This window comes from Plecotus auritus, assembly GCF_963455305.1.
Source record: "Plecotus auritus genome assembly, chromosome: 7".
In the NCBI taxonomy this organism is placed as follows: domain Eukaryota; kingdom Metazoa; phylum Chordata; class Mammalia; order Chiroptera; family Vespertilionidae; genus Plecotus; species Plecotus auritus.
In genome coordinates, this window is record NC_137774.1 from 10,886,997 (window position 1) to 10,903,175 (window position 16,179).

The 16,179-nt window shown below is 51.9% G+C and overlaps 1 protein-coding gene across 10 annotated transcripts; it reads left to right on the forward strand.

The window, feature by feature from the left end:
* The first annotated feature begins 1,887 nt into the window (after positions 1-1,887).
* Positions 1,888-14,567, forward strand: NFE2L1 (NFE2 like bZIP transcription factor 1). Of its 10 annotated transcripts, none has more exons than XM_080678821.1 (6): positions 1,895-2,040; positions 3,502-4,508; positions 9,528-9,743; positions 10,133-10,222; positions 10,447-10,605; positions 11,572-14,567. In XM_080678821.1, the coding sequence occupies exons 2-6, from the start codon at positions 3,999-4,001 to the stop codon at positions 12,841-12,843; spliced, it is 2,247 nt and encodes a 748-aa protein (XP_080534947.1). In that variant the 5' UTR covers positions 1,895-2,040; positions 3,502-3,998; the 3' UTR covers positions 12,844-14,567. The 10 variants fall into 10 exon arrangements, with proteins under 10 accessions (XP_080534954.1, XP_080534952.1, XP_080534947.1 ...); XM_080678824.1 differs by having other exon boundaries at positions 1,906-2,040; positions 9,561-9,743; XM_080678823.1 differs by lacking the exon at positions 1,895-2,040 and adding an exon at positions 2,291-2,445.
* Positions 14,568-16,179: the final 1,612 nt, after the last annotated feature.

Sequence of the window (16,179 nt, forward strand, 5' to 3'; positions counted from 1 at the left end):
AAACGGTGACCCCCTGGTTCATAGGTCAATGCTCAACCACTGAGCCATGCCAGCCGGGCTAAAACATGTGCTCTTCGAATCAGTATTTGAAATGGGTAACTAACTGAGGATTCAATGAATGGATGCTGGTGTATATTTTTATGTGGTGAAAGTGCTTGATAATCTGTGAAGCACCCCAAATTAAGCCTCCTAACTCACCAAACACGTGATGGACTCGATGCTCTGATTTAACAAGTTATCCGTTGGCTTCCTCCTTAGTTGTACAAGGACCAATAGGTTACTAGGATCTTCCTAGGACTTAAGAATTTTTTTTTAAATATATTTTATTGATTTTTTTTACAGAGAGGAAGGGAGAGGGATAGAGAGTTAGAAACATCCATGAGAGAGAAACATCGATCAGCTGCCTCCTGCACACCCCCTACTGGGGATGTGCCCGCAACCAAGGTACATGCCCTTGACGGGAATCGAACCTGGGACCCTTGAGTCTGCAGGCCGACGCTCTATCCACTGAGCCAAACCGGTCAGGGCGGACTTAAGAATTTGAGTTGACACCGTTTTGTCCCACAGCTGGGGAACAATGCCCTACAAACTCCAACTCAGTGATTGCCTAAATGTGGTCTTCCAACCACAACCAGCTGCATTAAAATTACCCAAGGTGTGCCCTGGCGGTGTGGCTCCGTGGATTGGAGCGTTGTCATGTGCACCAAAAGGTTGCTGGATTGATTCGGGTCAGGGCACATGCAATAGGTTGCAGGTTTGATCCAGGTAGGGGCTGGTAACGGAGGAAACGGATTGATATTTCTCACCTCGAAGTTTCTCTCTCTCTCTCTACCTCCCCCTTTCTCTAAAAACCAGTGAAAACATAACCTTGGGTGAGGATTGAAAGAAAAAGTCACCCAGGTCCTTTAATAAGCAAGCAGGTTATCACACGGACACCGCAGGGTAAAGTGAATTAGGACCTCGACTGTGGCCTCGGCACTGGCAGGCTTAACCAGTTCCCCAAGTGATGCTGGGGACAAACAAGTGTTTGAAAAATCACACAGATGTTGGCTAGACGAGACCGGAGAACACTAGAAACTGAGAAAAGTTCCTGCGAGGCAATACTAAGCTCCGTGGGAGGCTGGGCGGGGAGAAGACCAGAGAGAAGGCGGGCACGCTTCCGGGAGTTTTTATCCTGGCAAACATCGCTAATTACCCCACATCCCTCACACCAGCAACGCCCCTCCACCGTCGTGGCCACCCGGTCCCAGGGCTCTTCCCGTGATGTGGCCCTAGCCTGCGACAGAGGTGCAACCATCCGAGGCTGGCGAGGGGCGTGCCTCCACACGAAGCGAAAGCTGGCAAAGCGGTTTCCGCTGCCAGCACCCAAGATGGCGACACGAGCGTCGCCACCACACGAAACACATGCTCTTGTACTCCGCATCCACAACCCCCCCCCTCCGCCCCCCGCCTCGGGTCTCACTGGACTTTTGCAAGTCACCGTAGGAACCCTCAAAGGGGGGATCCCGCGCTTCGGCGGCGATACTACCTCCCAGTCCTAGGCCCTTCTCCCCCAGCCGAGGAAAGCACTGGGAGCGCTCAGCCTGCAGTTTACTCCGCAGCCAGCTTGTACTACCTCCTGTGGCCGGCGCGTGGCGGAGGGGGCCAGGATGCCGGGGGCGATAGGGGCCTTCGCCCCACTTATTGGAGGGCCCACGCCGTGGGGGCGGGCTTACACGTCCATTGGGCCGTGAATCATGCCCGTCTTGGGAAATCGGGAAAAGGAGGCGGAAGAAACTCAGCCATTGGGCTTTCTATACTGTCAATCAACGTGACATCCGGCGATGGCCACGGTCTCGGCTCGTTGATTGGAGAAATGTGTTGGCCGCGGAGGGCGGGCTTGCAAGTGAGGTGGGAGGAGGAGGCGGGGAGGGAAGCGGAGGCTGGGGAGCTCTAGGCCGGCCGGCGGCGGCGGCGGCGGCAGCGGCAGCTGCGGCAAGGCGGGGATTCGAGTTGAGGACCTGCTGTGGCAGCAGTGGCGGACGCCGAGCTCAGCAGCGGGTATCCGGCATCTTATTTTCCCTGACGAGAGGCGTGCCGCGTCGCGGGGCCGAGACTTAAGGGCCGAAGGGCGGCGGGGTGGAGCTGAGGGGCAGGAGGCGGGAGCGGGCGGCCGAGCCGGGTTGGTGTTGGGGTCGAGCCCTGGGCCTGGCAGGGAGGGGCCGCGAGTCGGTGTAGAAAGCCAGTTCCCGGGTGGGTTGGACTGGGGAGGGCTGAGAGCCCGAGAAGGCGTGGTGTTAGGCCGGGGCTTAGGCGCGGGGTGGGGCCATAGCGCAGGGCGCGATGGGGTTTGGCCGTGAGGGTGGGTCAAGGCCAGAAAAGTAGCACTTGTTCGCTGCTGCCCCAGAAGGCTGGAAACGGAGGAATCGAGAGCGGGCATGGCGACTTGGTCTCAGCCGGACTCGGGTATCCGGGGCAGGTTGGGACTGGGCTCACACCAGAGGCCTCTGGCCTTACTCGATCTTTAATTTAATTGGCTCTAGAGAGGTCTTTAGTAATAAATTGCGTGAGAACAGGAGGGCAGTGTAAGCTGAAACTCTGGGTTGCAATTGTGTTTACTCTTAACCAAGCAAGGGGTGTGTGTGTGTGTGTGTGTGTGTGTGTGTAGGTGTAGGTGTAGATCCCTTTTCTCCCTTAGGATTAAGTTGGTAGGTGGCTCATAGAGTGAAGAGAGTTATGTCTTGGTTTAAAAGGTTAATAGCTCAAAAGTAGAGACCAAAGACTGAAAGGCAGATTTACTCCCTCCCCCCTTGGCTATCTGGGTTGAGAACTTTGCCATATCCTTCTGTTTTGGCTCAGAAGGTCATGTGAATGAAAATAAAACCTGCCTATGCAAATTATGGACCCAATAATCCTGGCTCAGCTCACCTCCCCCCCCCCTTTTTTTAAATGTGAGAGTGATAGGAAAGGGAAATCATTTCAAAGTTGAGAAAATAAAAGGCATTATCCTTTTCTGTGAAGTGGTGGCCTGACCGTGTTCCTCATGTCCTTTTACACTCTCATCCATTAATAATCTCTCCCTTCCCTTTAGAAGTGGGGAGGGACAAGGATTGTAGGCAGTTTTCTCCAGAGATGGGCACCCAACTTTCCTTTAAGATAGGAAATGGACTTCTGCTAAAAATAGAAGTTGGGTGGTGTGTGTGTGGGGTGGAGGGGAGGGTTGGTAAATCAGACAACATGTGAAGTATGTTGGATGCTCTGGGCATTGTCTGCTTATTCATAACAAGCCATGTTTTGGGGCATTGCAAGTTTCATCTACAGAAACAGGGATCCTTTGATCCTTTGTGAGCAATACTTCCTTTCATAGTCGTGTCTATAAAAGGTTTTTGTTCAGGGAGTATCATAACTGACTTACTTTTCCTCTTGTAAAAGTGGCCTTTTAATGTGTTTCCTACCTTCTGCCTTGATCGTGGTGTGAAAATGATGGAATCTTACCCTGTTGCTCTGTGATTCCCATTTCAGGTTTCTCTGGAAACCCTCCTGGTAAGTGTGGAGGAGGCGGGACACTCTGACCCAAGACTAAAGGCCTGTAGCTCCAGCCAAAGAAAATAAACCTTAGGAAGAAAAAAAAAAACCCCCACAAAAAACAACAACAATACCCATCAGCTGTTCCTGAGAATAGCCTGCAGTGGAATCTACAGAGAGGACAACTGATGTGAGTGAGGAAGTGACTGTATGTGGACTGTGGAGACAGTAAGTCACGTGGACCCTGAGGGCCTGGACTGGGTTAGGAACTGTTGTACTTTCAGAGGTGAGGTGTCGAGAAGGGAAAAGTGAATGTGGTCTGGAGTGTGGCCTTGGCCATCAGGGAGCTCAGCCCCTGTGTTCTGCCAGGGTGGGGTGGGGGTTTGGCATTGAGTGGGGGGTAACTTGCTGGCTGGAGCAGCAGAGCAGTGGCCTTGATTTGTCTTTCGGAAGATTTAAAAACCAAAAAACATAAACGTTCTGGTCCTTCAGCAATGCTTTCTCTGAAGAAATACTTAACGGAAGGACTCCTCCAGTTCACCATTCTGCTGAGTTTGATTGGGGTGCGGGTGGACGTGGATACTTACCTGACCTCACAGCTCCCCCCACTCCGGGAGATCATCCTGGGGCCCAGTTCTGCCTATACTCAGACCCAGTTCCACAACCTGAGGAATACCTTGGATGGCTATGGTATCCACCCCAAGAGCATAGACCTGGACAATTACTTCACTGCCCGGCGGCTCCTCAGTCAGGTGAGGGCCCTGGACAGGTTCCAGGTGCCCACCACTGAGGTAAATGCCTGGCTGGTCCACCGGGATCCGGAGGGGTCTGTCTCTGGCAGCCAGCCCAGCTCAGGCCTTGCCCTCGAGAGTTCCAGTGGCCTCCAAGATGTGACAGGCCCAGACAACGGGGTGCGAGAAAGCGAAACGGAGCAGGGATTCAGTGAAGATTTGGAGGATTTGGGGGCTGTAGCCCCTCCAGTCAGTGGAGACTTAACCAAAGAGGTTAGTGGCCACATGGAGGGGTGGGTGGGAAGGGTTGGGTTGGGGGTGGGGATGGGCTGGTCCTGGAGGACTGTGGTCTATAGTACTAACGCCTATAAAGAACCAGAGGTTGGGCTGGGGGTGGGGGAGGTCTCAGGCATTGTTCTTGGATAAGAATGAGCTGAATTGTCTGACTAGGATTGGGGCCTGGGAGCATTTCCTGTGTTGAACCATTGACCCACCTCTAAATGTACTGTCAGGGCAGTGGGAGGTTCCTAGAACATGCCAGTGTGTTTACTGCTTGGATTTCAACATGACTCCTGGAGGCCCGGGGTGGGGGAGGGAGTCATGTTGTGATGGGCTTTGATGCCGTGTATATCTGTTGCTAAGACACAAATATTTTGTGGACTCTTGCCTTGTACCTCCCCCCACATCAAAACACACATACATATCCTGAAGTTCTCCCTTGTGGTCAGTCCTGTTGTTGTTTTAAGGTCCTGATAAGTCCACTGCCCTGGGCCTGAGCCAAGGGGTAGATTTAGATAGTTATTCTCGGTCCAGTGAGGACCAAGGCTCCCATCTTTGCTAAAGGCCCGCTGTAGGGATAGGAAGGTGAGGCTGGGAGCTAGAAGAGGAAATGCATTCTGCTGCCTGAGTCCGCTAGCTTTGAGCTCTCAGATCTTTAGCTCCTGACATGTGGCTGACATACTGTTCTGGGCAGAAAGTGATGTAATTGACTTTAATAATGTGAATGGCTACAACTGCCCCTGTCCCACCAACATGATGATAAGATGGCTTTGAGCTCTATGTTTTGCCCTGGCTTGCCACTCAACCCCAAGGAGTTTGGAAAAAAGGCCCCTGAGGAAAAGAAGACTGGATTGCACTAGGCTGGGTTTTCCAGACCTGAGTGTTCGCGGTGGTGGGTGGGGAGAGGGGATGTAAAAAGTGTTACACCTGCTGAACTTGCCTCTTTCTGCCCACTAGTCAGACCAGGTTTTTTCTTCTGTCCTGCGCTTGAGCCTGTTCTTGAGCTCAGTTCTCTGAATGTTAGTGACTCAAAGCATGTGGCTTCCTCTGGGCCAGAGGTCCTAAATTGGGGGTGATTTTGCTCCCCAGGGAACATGTGGCAATGTCTAGAGACACTTACTTGAGGTGCTATTGACATCTAGTGGGGAGAGTTCAGGGATGCTGCTAAACTTCCTAAAAAGCACAGGACAGTCCCCCAAATGACAGACTGATCTGGCCCCAAATGTCAGTAGTGCCAGGTTGCTTTACTGTTCAGCTGGCTCATACTGGATCTACTTTGAAAGAGACTAGAATTATCTGAGCATGCGAGACATGAACATTCCTTACCTTTCAGTGCATTTTTTGTTCATCTTCACCCGAGGATATTTTTCCATTGATTTGTGGGGAGAGTGGAAGGGAGGGCAAGAGACAGAGAGAAAGAAACATCCATGTGAGAGAGACACATCGATTGGTTACCTCCTTCATGTGCCCTGACCAGGGCCGTGGTCGAGCCTGCAACCAGGGTATGTGCCCTGGACCGGAATCAAACCCGGGATACTTCAGTCCGAGGGCCGACATTCTGTCCACTGAACCACACAGGCTAGGGCTTTCAGTGCATTTAAAAAAACTTTATTGTTTCAAGTATTATATATGTCCCCTTATTTGCCCCATTGACCCCTTCTAGCTTACCCCCCTCTGTGCCCTCGGCCTTCACTGCATTGCATTTTTTCTTAGATTCTTACAGCGCCATTGGGAACTTGAACCTCTCTTCTTCTTTCTCTGCCCATTCACTTCAAATGGACTCCAGTCTTGGCACAGTGGTCTGAAGAAGTATGCCTCCCGGCCTAGTCTTCCTCTCCTGCCCCAGTGTAGCTCCCCAAGGGAATGGGTGTAACTGGGCTTGCTCTTTGGAACCCTGCAGGGGGAGCTCCGTTCCTGTTCCTGCTGGGAGCTCTCTTGGGATGGGATGTTTGGGATGTAATGTGGCTGGGTTGGAGTGGAACAGGGTGGGACTTAGACCCTGCTTTCCTCCATTTCTTGGCCTTCTTGAAGGTTACGTTTTCGGTGACACCAGGCCTTCGCTACTCCCTTTGGGGGTTGGTGGTGGGTCAGCATTAGGGGCCCAGGCTAGGTATGGGGGAAGGGAGGATTATTATGTGTCTAGAACAACATTTCCTCAGCAACTCAGGGATAAAAATACCCAGGTCTAGAGCATGTGACAGGCATTGCTGGAGCTGGTATTATCCCTGGGTGGCAGTGCTCCCCTGCTGCCAGGCCTGTTCGATGGACAGCCATAGCCCAGGCCCTTGTCAGGGATAGGATTCCCCTTGAGGTTGGCACTCTGCCTAGGGCGAGGGTGGCCTGTGTACAGCTCTTCCCAGGCAAGGAGCAGCCTGTGACCAAGGAGAGCATACTGTCCCTGACCTGACTTTCAGCTCAAGGGGAGCAGCACTGAGGGTCGGAGTCAGAACTGTGATGCCAATTCTGTCAGGGGTTTCTTTCCCTCTTTAGAGATGTGGGCCAGGGTCAGGCAGAGAATACTCTTGAGCAAAGCTAGGGTAAAGGGAGTGGGGGACATGTTTGTGGCCCCAACATTGTGGGCGGTGCAGAACACTTGTCTCCTTCAGTGTTGGCCTTCAGGCTCATGGCTCCCACCTCTTGGTAGGCCTGGCTGGCACTGTGACATGGCTGCACATGTGCAAATGGCATTTTCCCTTCCTCTCATCTGGCCTGTTGTAGAGTGACAAAGCCCCTGGCTCACTTTGGATCTGGATACACTGGGTTCCTGCCCAGCCTGGCTTGTCATCCTTGGGCTCGAGGACAACTGGCCACAGTCCTCCTGAGGAACGGGAAAACTTCCATTTCCAGGGAACAACTTAAATTCCCGCAGAAGCTTCAGGAGTGTCTGCCCAGTCCTGAGTGGGCTGGGTAAGCTGGATGCGACTGGAAGGAGTGGCACCCCTTCCCCCCAGGACTCTCACTGCCCCACCCGCACTGGCTTTCTGGGCTGGGTGGGGCTGCCCGCCCCTGGGTGCGTCTCCTTGAGGAGAGGAGGCGGCCCAGGGATGGGCTGGTTCCTTGCGGCAGCTTCTCCAGCTGCCCTGGTGCAGAGATTGGCTCTGGGCTGCAGCTAGGTAACAGGCGGTGGGAGGGGATTGGCTCTTTCCGCATCTCCAGCGGAGACTTGGGGGAGGAGATTGGCTCTCGTCGCAGCCTAGGTAACGACAGTGGGAGGGGATTGGCTCTTTCCGCAGCCCAGCTGCTGACCTGGGGGAGGGGATTGGCTCTCTGCAGCCTCAGCAGTGACCTGCGGGTGGGAGGGGGAGGGGATTGGCTCCTTGCTGCAGCCTAGGTAACAAGTTTGGGGGGCGTGGGGATGGGAAGAGAGGGAGGAGTGGGAGGATAGGCCTAGGAGGAAGCTTGCTCTCCTCTGCAGCTTGAGCACGGAGCATGGGGTGGGAGTCCCATCTCACTGCAGCCTCTGCGGTGAGCTCAGGGTGGGGGCTGCTGGGCGCCTGAGTGGAACTGGGGTTGTGAGGTGGGAGGGGGCTGCTCAAGGATGGAGGAAGAGGGCTGGGCTGGGCCGCCCAGGCAGCTGTACGGGCGGGGCACCTCCTCAGGCCCCTCGGAGCTAGCACGGGGCCACCCTTCCAGCCTGGTGTGCTCCCTGCAAGCCAAGAGCTCCTTGCAGCCCCCTGTCCGGCTTCCCGGAACCGGCTGCCCTGGGGCTCATCTCGCAGAACATGACCCGCCTGGACCGCAGCTCTCACAGTGGTGGGGGCCCTGCCAAAGGGAGCAGGCCCTTTAACTCTTTGCTGGCTGGTCAGCGGGTGGCCCAGCCCCACTCTGCTCCTGGGTCCAGGGCTTCTGTTCAGGTTGGTGTATGTGGGGAGACCAAAAGGAGAGGTACACCTGGTGGGAGGTCTTAGGATCAAGGAGGGTTATAGTGGGAAAGGATACCTGATAAGGGCTAGGGAGGTGGGTCTCATCTAAGAATATTGCTTTCTGAAAAGTGCCGGCTTAACCTGAATGGAAGGCAACAGTAGGGTCTCTTTAGCTATAGGTGTCATGTATAGAAAAGCTCCAATAGCTATTTACTGAGGTTCTATGCTGGTGGCAGTGGGGGTCGCAGTTGGTGCAGGAGCCACCAGGGTAGAGCAGGAGGGGTGTTTTGGTACCTGAGGCAGCAGCTGTGGCCAAGTGGTGATGGAGGCTATGTCCTTGAGTGGGTTGACTGATGGGGAGTGAGTCCTGGGGTGTGGTAAGGGTGTGAGAGCTCTGGTGTGAGAGGGGGCACCATGGGGCTGGCCTTGGTAGGGGTGGGGTGCCCAGTGAGGATCAGCTGACTGCTTGAAGCTCTCCTGGGAGCTGCAGCTTGTTGGGATCAGCTGGAGAGTGAGGATTCTGGCAGGGATGGATCTTGAGGTGAGCCTGGGTTTTAAGAGTTGTGGGTGTTCAGCCTTACTCCTGCCTCAGCCAGGGAAGGGGGAATGGCTGGAGACAGCCTGTCATTGGTTTCATCAGGTGGTTGCAAATGCAGGGATTTTCCTCTCCAGCCCAGCCCACCCCACCCCTTTATGCAAATGAAATGGTACCATAGGCTGATGCAAGCCTGGCCACCATCGAAGCAATTCTACATGACAATTTGCCCTTGCTTGCTGTGGCCAGCTTCCTACAAACAGTATTTTAAGGGATTCCCATTCCCCAAATGAGAAATGCCTCTTAACTTCCACTTTCCTTACATAGCAATGAGGTGCCCTGCCTTTCAACTGGGGTGTGTTTCTGGTGCAGATACTAAGCCCCCAGACTGGTATGGTGATGGTATGCTATTGGTTTTCGCTAGGTTTTGGTTTTTCTGGAGGCTGGTGTCTGGAGATGGATGAATGAAGCCTTGCTGATGCAGAGTGGCAGGGGATAGAGGCTGGCAGCTGCAGCCCGGGAGGGAATAACTGGAGCGATGCTAGGAAGGACCTCTGAGAGGGAGGAAGGGGCCCCTAGATCCGAGAGCTAAAGTCATGGTGATCTGTCTTTCAGGACATAGATCTGATTGACATACTTTGGCGACAGGATATTGACCTGGGGGCTGGGCGTGAGATTTTTGACTATAGCCATCGCCAGAAAGAACAAGATGTGGATAAGGAACTGCAAGATGGAGTGGAGCAGGAGGACACCTGGCCAGGAGAGGGAGAAGAAGTTCTGGCACGAAACCTGCTAGTGGATGGAGAAACTGGGGAGAGCTTCCCTGCCCAGGTACTCCCACCTCTGCTCACTCCAGGAGACTTCTCTTTAGAGAAGGCAGTTGTGTCTGGTGGGATGGACTCGAGTGTATATTTTGGGTTGGGGTCTCACAGTGAGTGGACTGAGAAAAGAGGAGTGGATGAACAGAATAGTAGAGGGGCTAGGCTTTGGTAACAAACAGCACAGGAGGCAAAGCACCTAGCAGATTCCTACTTGCATCAGGACTCTTTTACCTTCCCTGTTCTCTCCTGGAGTTTGGGACTTAGGGTCAGTCATTAGCCCGGAAACGGAGGGAGAATGTAGGCCTACAACCACACAGGTCTTGCTTCAATGTCCCCTTGAGAAAGCCTGCAGGCAGCCAAAGCCCAGATCAGTCAGACTTACAGTTGCTGTTGCCACAGGTGCCTGGTGGGGAGAACCAGACAGCCCTGTCCTTGGAATTGTGCCTTAGGCTGCTGGAGGCCACCTGCCCCTTTGGGGAGAATGCCGAGGTGAGCAGGACTTCAGGGAGAGAGCCCACCAAGTCAGCAGGGTAGCCTGCACACAATGTTCCTATGGGGCTGCCTGAAAGGCCAACTCTTGGTGCTGGCCTTGTCCTGGCTGCTGGGGGTGAAATCAGAGGAAGAAACAGAACCTCAGGTGGTAGTCTCTGGGAGGAAAGCAGAAGGCTGGTCTTCCCTTTTTTCTTTGTTAAAGTCTCTCTGTTTTGCCCTAGTTTCCAGCAGACATTTCCAGCTTAACAGAAGCAGTGCCTAGTGAGAGTGAGCCCCCAGGTCTTCAGAACAACCTCTTGTCTCCTCTCCTGACGGGGACAGAATCACCATTTGATTTGGAACAGCAGTGGCAAGATCTCATGTCCATCATGGAAATGCAGGTAGGACTATCAGAGCACAAACTCATGGGACTCTGTGCAGGGTGTCTTAGCACTTACTTGCTTTTCCAACCCTCTGGGAAGAGAAAGAGTAACATATCTGTCTGATCCATAGGAAAGTGAGGACACTGAGAGATAACTCTCTAGGCATCTCCTTGGGGAGATAGGGGGTAAAGTCAGGAGTGGGGTTTGGGTTAAAACCCCAGGGCTTGAGCCTTTTAGAGTGGGCCTGCTTCCTAGGTATGCCTTCTTTCTTTCCTTCAAGCAGATAAGTTACCGTTATCTCACTTGGCCCTCACAATCATCTAGTCAGCCCTTTATTATTTTATTCTTAAAATATATTTTTATTGATTTCGGAGAGGGGGAGAGAGATAGAAACATCAGTGATGAGAGATAGTCATTGATCGGCTGCCTCCTGCATGCCCTCTACTGGGGATGGAGCCTGTAATCAGGCATGTGCCCTTGACTGGAATCGAACCCGAGACCCTTCAGTCCGCAGGCTGATGCTCTTTTCACGGAACCAAACCAGCTAGGGCAGCCCTTTATTATTTTAAAGGTGAGGACATGGAAGTTCAGATAGGTTACATGATATATCCATGGTCACATGAAAGTGGTACAGCTAAGTTTTCTCATTCCAAGGCTTGGTCTTTTTTTTTTTAATGTTGATTTTACAATGAAGATGTAGTCAGTGTTAGGTGTTTGCTTACTCTCTCTTCAAGATAGGGGAGTCTGGCCCAACATGAGATGGTCAGTCCTGCATTGGAGTGGAGTCCATAGGGAAGAACCCATCTTTGCCAGGCCTGGTGGACCAACTAGGGCCAGGAGCTGATGCCGTGGGCTCTGATTTCCAGTTTCTTGTTTTTATACCCATGCAGTTGTGCCTATGTTGGGTGTCTACTCATATAAGCCCTCAGCTTCACCTGGGAGGGAGTCTACTGAGTAAAAGGTGACACTCTTCTTCCCTTTCAGGCCATGGAAGTGAACACATCAACAAATGAGATCCTGTACAATAACCCTCCTGGAGACCCACTGAGCACCAACTACAGCCTTGCCCCCAACACTCCCATCAATCAGAATGTCAGCCTGCATCAGGCATCCCTGGGGGGCTGCAGCCAGGACTTCTCCCTTTTCAGCCCTGAGGTGGAGAACCTGCCTGTGGCCAGCAGCTCCACACTGCTCCCACTGGTCCCCAGCAATTCCACCAGCCTCAACTCCACCTTTGGCTCCACCAACCTGTCAGGCCTCTTCTTTCCACCCCAGCTCAATGGCACAGCCAATGACACGGCAGGCCCTGAGCTGCCTGACCCACTGGGGGGTCTGTTAGATGAAGCCATGCTGGATGAGATCAGCCTCATGGACCTGGCCATTGAAGAAGGCTTTAACTCCGTGCAGGCCTCCCAGCTTAAAGAGGAATTTGACTCTGACTCAGGCCTTTCCTTGGACTCTAGCCATAGCCCTTCCTCCCTGAGCAGCTCTGAAGGCAGCTCCTCCTCCTCTTCCTCCTCTTCCTCTGCTTCTTCCTCAGCCTCTTCCTCCTTTTCTGAGGAAGGTGCTGTTGGCTACAGCTCTGACTCTGAAACCCTGGATCTAGAAGAGGTGGAGGGTGCTGTGGGCTACCAGCCTGAGTATTCCAAGTTCTGCCGCATGAGCTACCAGGATCCGTCTCAGCTCTCTTGCCTGCCCTACTTGGAGCATGTGGGCCACAACCACACGTACAACATGGCACCCAGTGCCCTTGACTCTGACAAGCAGATGAGCCGGGATGAGCATCGAGCCCGAGCAATGAAGATCCCCTTCACCAATGACAAAATCATCAACCTGCCTGTGGAGGAATTCAACGAGCTGCTGTCCAAATACCAGCTCAGCGAAGCCCAGCTAAGCCTCATCCGGGATATCCGGCGCCGGGGCAAGAACAAGATGGCAGCGCAGAACTGCCGCAAGCGCAAGCTGGACACCATCCTGAACCTGAAGCGGGATGTGGAGGACCTGCAGCGTGATAAAGCCCGACTGCTGCGGGAGAAGGTAGAGTTCCTCCGGTCCCTGCGGCAAATGAAGCAGAAGGTTCAGAGCCTGTATCAGGAGGTGTTTGGGCGTCTGCGAGATGAGAATGGGCGACCCTACTCGCCCAGTCAGTATGCTCTCCAGTACGCCGGGGATGGTAGTGTCCTCCTCATTCCCCGCACCCTGGCCGACCAGCAGGCCCGGCGGCAGGAGAGGAAGCCAAAGGATCGGAGAAAGTGAGCCTGGGGAGGAAGGGGGGTTGACACTCACCAAGATTGAAACTGGAGGAGGGCTGGGCCTGGACCTGGACCTACAGTGGGGGACTTGAATGCCTTGTTATCCAATAGATCTTCTCAGATGGGATGACTGTGGGTCAGTGAACAGGAAGAGGCGAGCACAGGCGCTGTCTGGCTCAGCTTCCCCCACTGGGGAATGTTGAAGTTGCCAGACTGTTTGGGTGGACAGGGTCTTCACCCATCCCCCTTTCCTTTGAGGGAAGGGGTGGGGTGGTGATGCCATTGATGGAGGCTGACAAAGTGGAAGGAAGGGACTTGTGAGAGGAGAGAAAAGTAGTAGAAAGTCTCATTCCAGGAAGAAAGGAAGGAAAGAAAAACCAAAAAGAAAAAATCAAAGCTGGAAGAAAAAACTGCAGGTTAAGATTGAATCTGGCCAGGATCCCAGGCAACAGGTTTTAGGTGGGACTAGGTCATTGGTGTGAGTAAACCCCACTTCACTCCAGGGGAGGGGTGGACACAGACAAGGTGAGTTCTGAAAGGGGCTTTGTGAACTCATTCTGCTCCCACACTGATATCCATGAAGGGGAGCTCTTAGGTAACTCCTTGAATATTTCAACACGGGAGCTACCGGGACCCAACACTAGTTTGGAGGGTTAGGATTAAAGGGTAGTGAATAGGAAAGGGTCACAAGGCCCCATGTTGCAGCAGCCCCAACACCAAGCATGCCACTCACTGTCCCGCCACACCTCCCTTGGTGCCCAGTCACCCCTGAGCTGAGGTTCCCATGACTTCATCAGAGCTTGCATGCAAATGCTGTTCTCTTCCCTGCCCCTCACCAGCTGCCCAGAGCTCTTCTGCACCTGGGTGCTGGCAGTGCCCCCAGCGATGGGCCTACAGCCTTCTGGGGGCTGCTCTGAGGCAGGGGGATGATGTGGAGAAGCCAGGTAGTATTCAGCACAACACTGGGGAGTTGACCCCTCAGACCTCCCACCAACAACTGGGCTTGTCACTGGAAAAGCCAAAACAATGAAACCCAGCAACAACAAAATACTAGTCCTCTTAGAGTTTCTTGCGCTTTGATTTTAGGGCTTGAGCCCTGTTTCACTTATAGGGTCTAGAATGCTTGTGTTGAGTAAAAAGGAGATACCCCAATATTCAAAGCTGCTAAATGTTCTCTTTGCCATAAAGACTCCGTGTAACTGTGTGAACATTTGGGATTTTTCTCCTCCGTCCTGAGGTCTCTGTCTGCTTTCTTCTTTGAGTTTCTTCCTAGGAGGATTAGAAGTGCATGAATGGAGGTTTACAGCATCTTCCCCCTACCCCAGGCTCTTGGCCATAGGCAACTTCTCAGCACCCTGAGCTCAGCAAGGGCTCCTGGGGGACTGCCTGGGGGAAGCAGAGAGGGGGAGTGCCAAGGTGGCCATATGGTTCCAGGACCAGTGTCTTTATTTTTAACTATGTGCTACTGCTGCCCTCCCCGCCCCCAAATCTGGCTCTGGAGTACAGTCTGGACTAGCAGGAGTTGAATAGGGGAAATACTGGTTCTCCCCACTTTGGGGGAGGGGCAACACATTAATTGAGCAGTAGGGATAGAAGGCATGAGCCTGGGAAGTGCTTTTATAAATTATTTTCCTTGTAGATTTTATTTTTAATTTATCTGTGATCTGCCAGGGAAGGGAGAGGAGAGGTTGTGAGCACATGACAAAATAAAATAAAATGGATGATTCATTCTCAAGTGCAATTTTTCCCTATCTTGAATTTAAACAGTAAATAGGCCTCAGGAGGGCTGGCCATTGTGTGACTAAGGCAGAGCTTACCTGGGAAGGTGGGTTGACAATAAGTAACTTAGAAAAAACAGAACAGCCTTAAATACTGTATTAATGACCCTTCCAAGCAGGTGTTAGGTACCTGTTCACAAGGTTTACCGGCTGAATCCTCTCAGAGAAAGGATTCAGAATCCTTTTGGCTTTTCTCAAAAGGCATGCCAAATGCTTCAGTGTAAAATAACATGGCCACAGAACTAGAGAAGCAGGAAGCCAGACCCTAGGTTTTGAGGCATCGGAAAGACCCAGCCGAGGTAACTGGAATCTGACACACACACACACCTCTGCCTTAATACCAAGCCTTTGAAGTGCTGAATGCTGCAAGGTACTGGGTTGTAGCTGGAACTGCCATATGCCCATCTTGAGGTAGGTGCCAAATGCCCAAGTAATGAATACTCAGTGGCAGGCTGAGATTACTGGACAAGATATATACACTTGATCTTGGCCAAAAGGCTGAGAAGCAGTTCAAGACAAGGTTTATGACCAGAAGCCATGATCCTAGTAACAGAACCTGTGATCTTTAATTTCCCTGTAACACTGTGTGAACTGGCTCAGCCTAGTCCTTCAATGATGTTGCTAGAGTTTATCCTAAGGGATGGAATAGAATTCCAGGAACAACATTGATTTCTTAAACTTGTTTCAATTTACAATGGCTTTCCCCTTAACCTCTAGTTGGAAAGGATTGGTCATTATTAACAAGAGCTCTTCCTGCATTAGGAATTAAGCAATATTTTTCAGTCAGATAAAACCAAGATTCTTAAAGTGAAAAAAAAAAAAAAGACAAAGTTTAAAAAAATTCACTGCTAATAAGAAAATACAAATTGTTATGTAGAAGAATAAATTGACAAGTAAAATTCAGAAAGTAATATTTTTGCATTCCTTCTAGAAACAAATATGTATTTTGGTTTAACAATATTAGGCTATAACTTTTATCTTGTTTTGCAACTTCTTTTTTAGCTTGAGATATAAAGGTTTTTCAAGTGAAACATTCCTCTCACTCCCTTTACTATTGTTGCCTCCAGTCTGAGAAAGTATTTTTGTCACCCCCTTTTCCCATGTCCCCTTATGGAGATCTACAGCTGTATCTAGGGTCACGTTGATTAGATGGGGCTTCGGGCCAAGTTGGTCAGCATTGCTGTGGGGCTGACCTCTTTTGCTGCTGGCTGGTGGAATGGGTGTTCCAGCTTCAAGGTTTTTTCTGCCAGGAAGATAGGACTCACTCAAGTAAGGCCTGTGAAAGACCTGCTACACTTAAGACTGGAAGTGAGAAGAGATTCTAGGGTTGGCAAAGAGATATGAGTAGGCCTCAATCCTTAACTAAAGACCAAATTTCAGCATGACCTGCTTGGGTAGGGGTAGAAAACTTGCTTTGTCTTGACTTCAGCAGTGCCAGGCTTTATTCAAACCAATTTCCCATACATCATAATTCATGTGAGATGGAAATAGAATCACTGTTTCAACATCTGCCCTGCAGATTTCACCAATGAAGCAGGGCCTATTTCAGTATCATTAAAAAT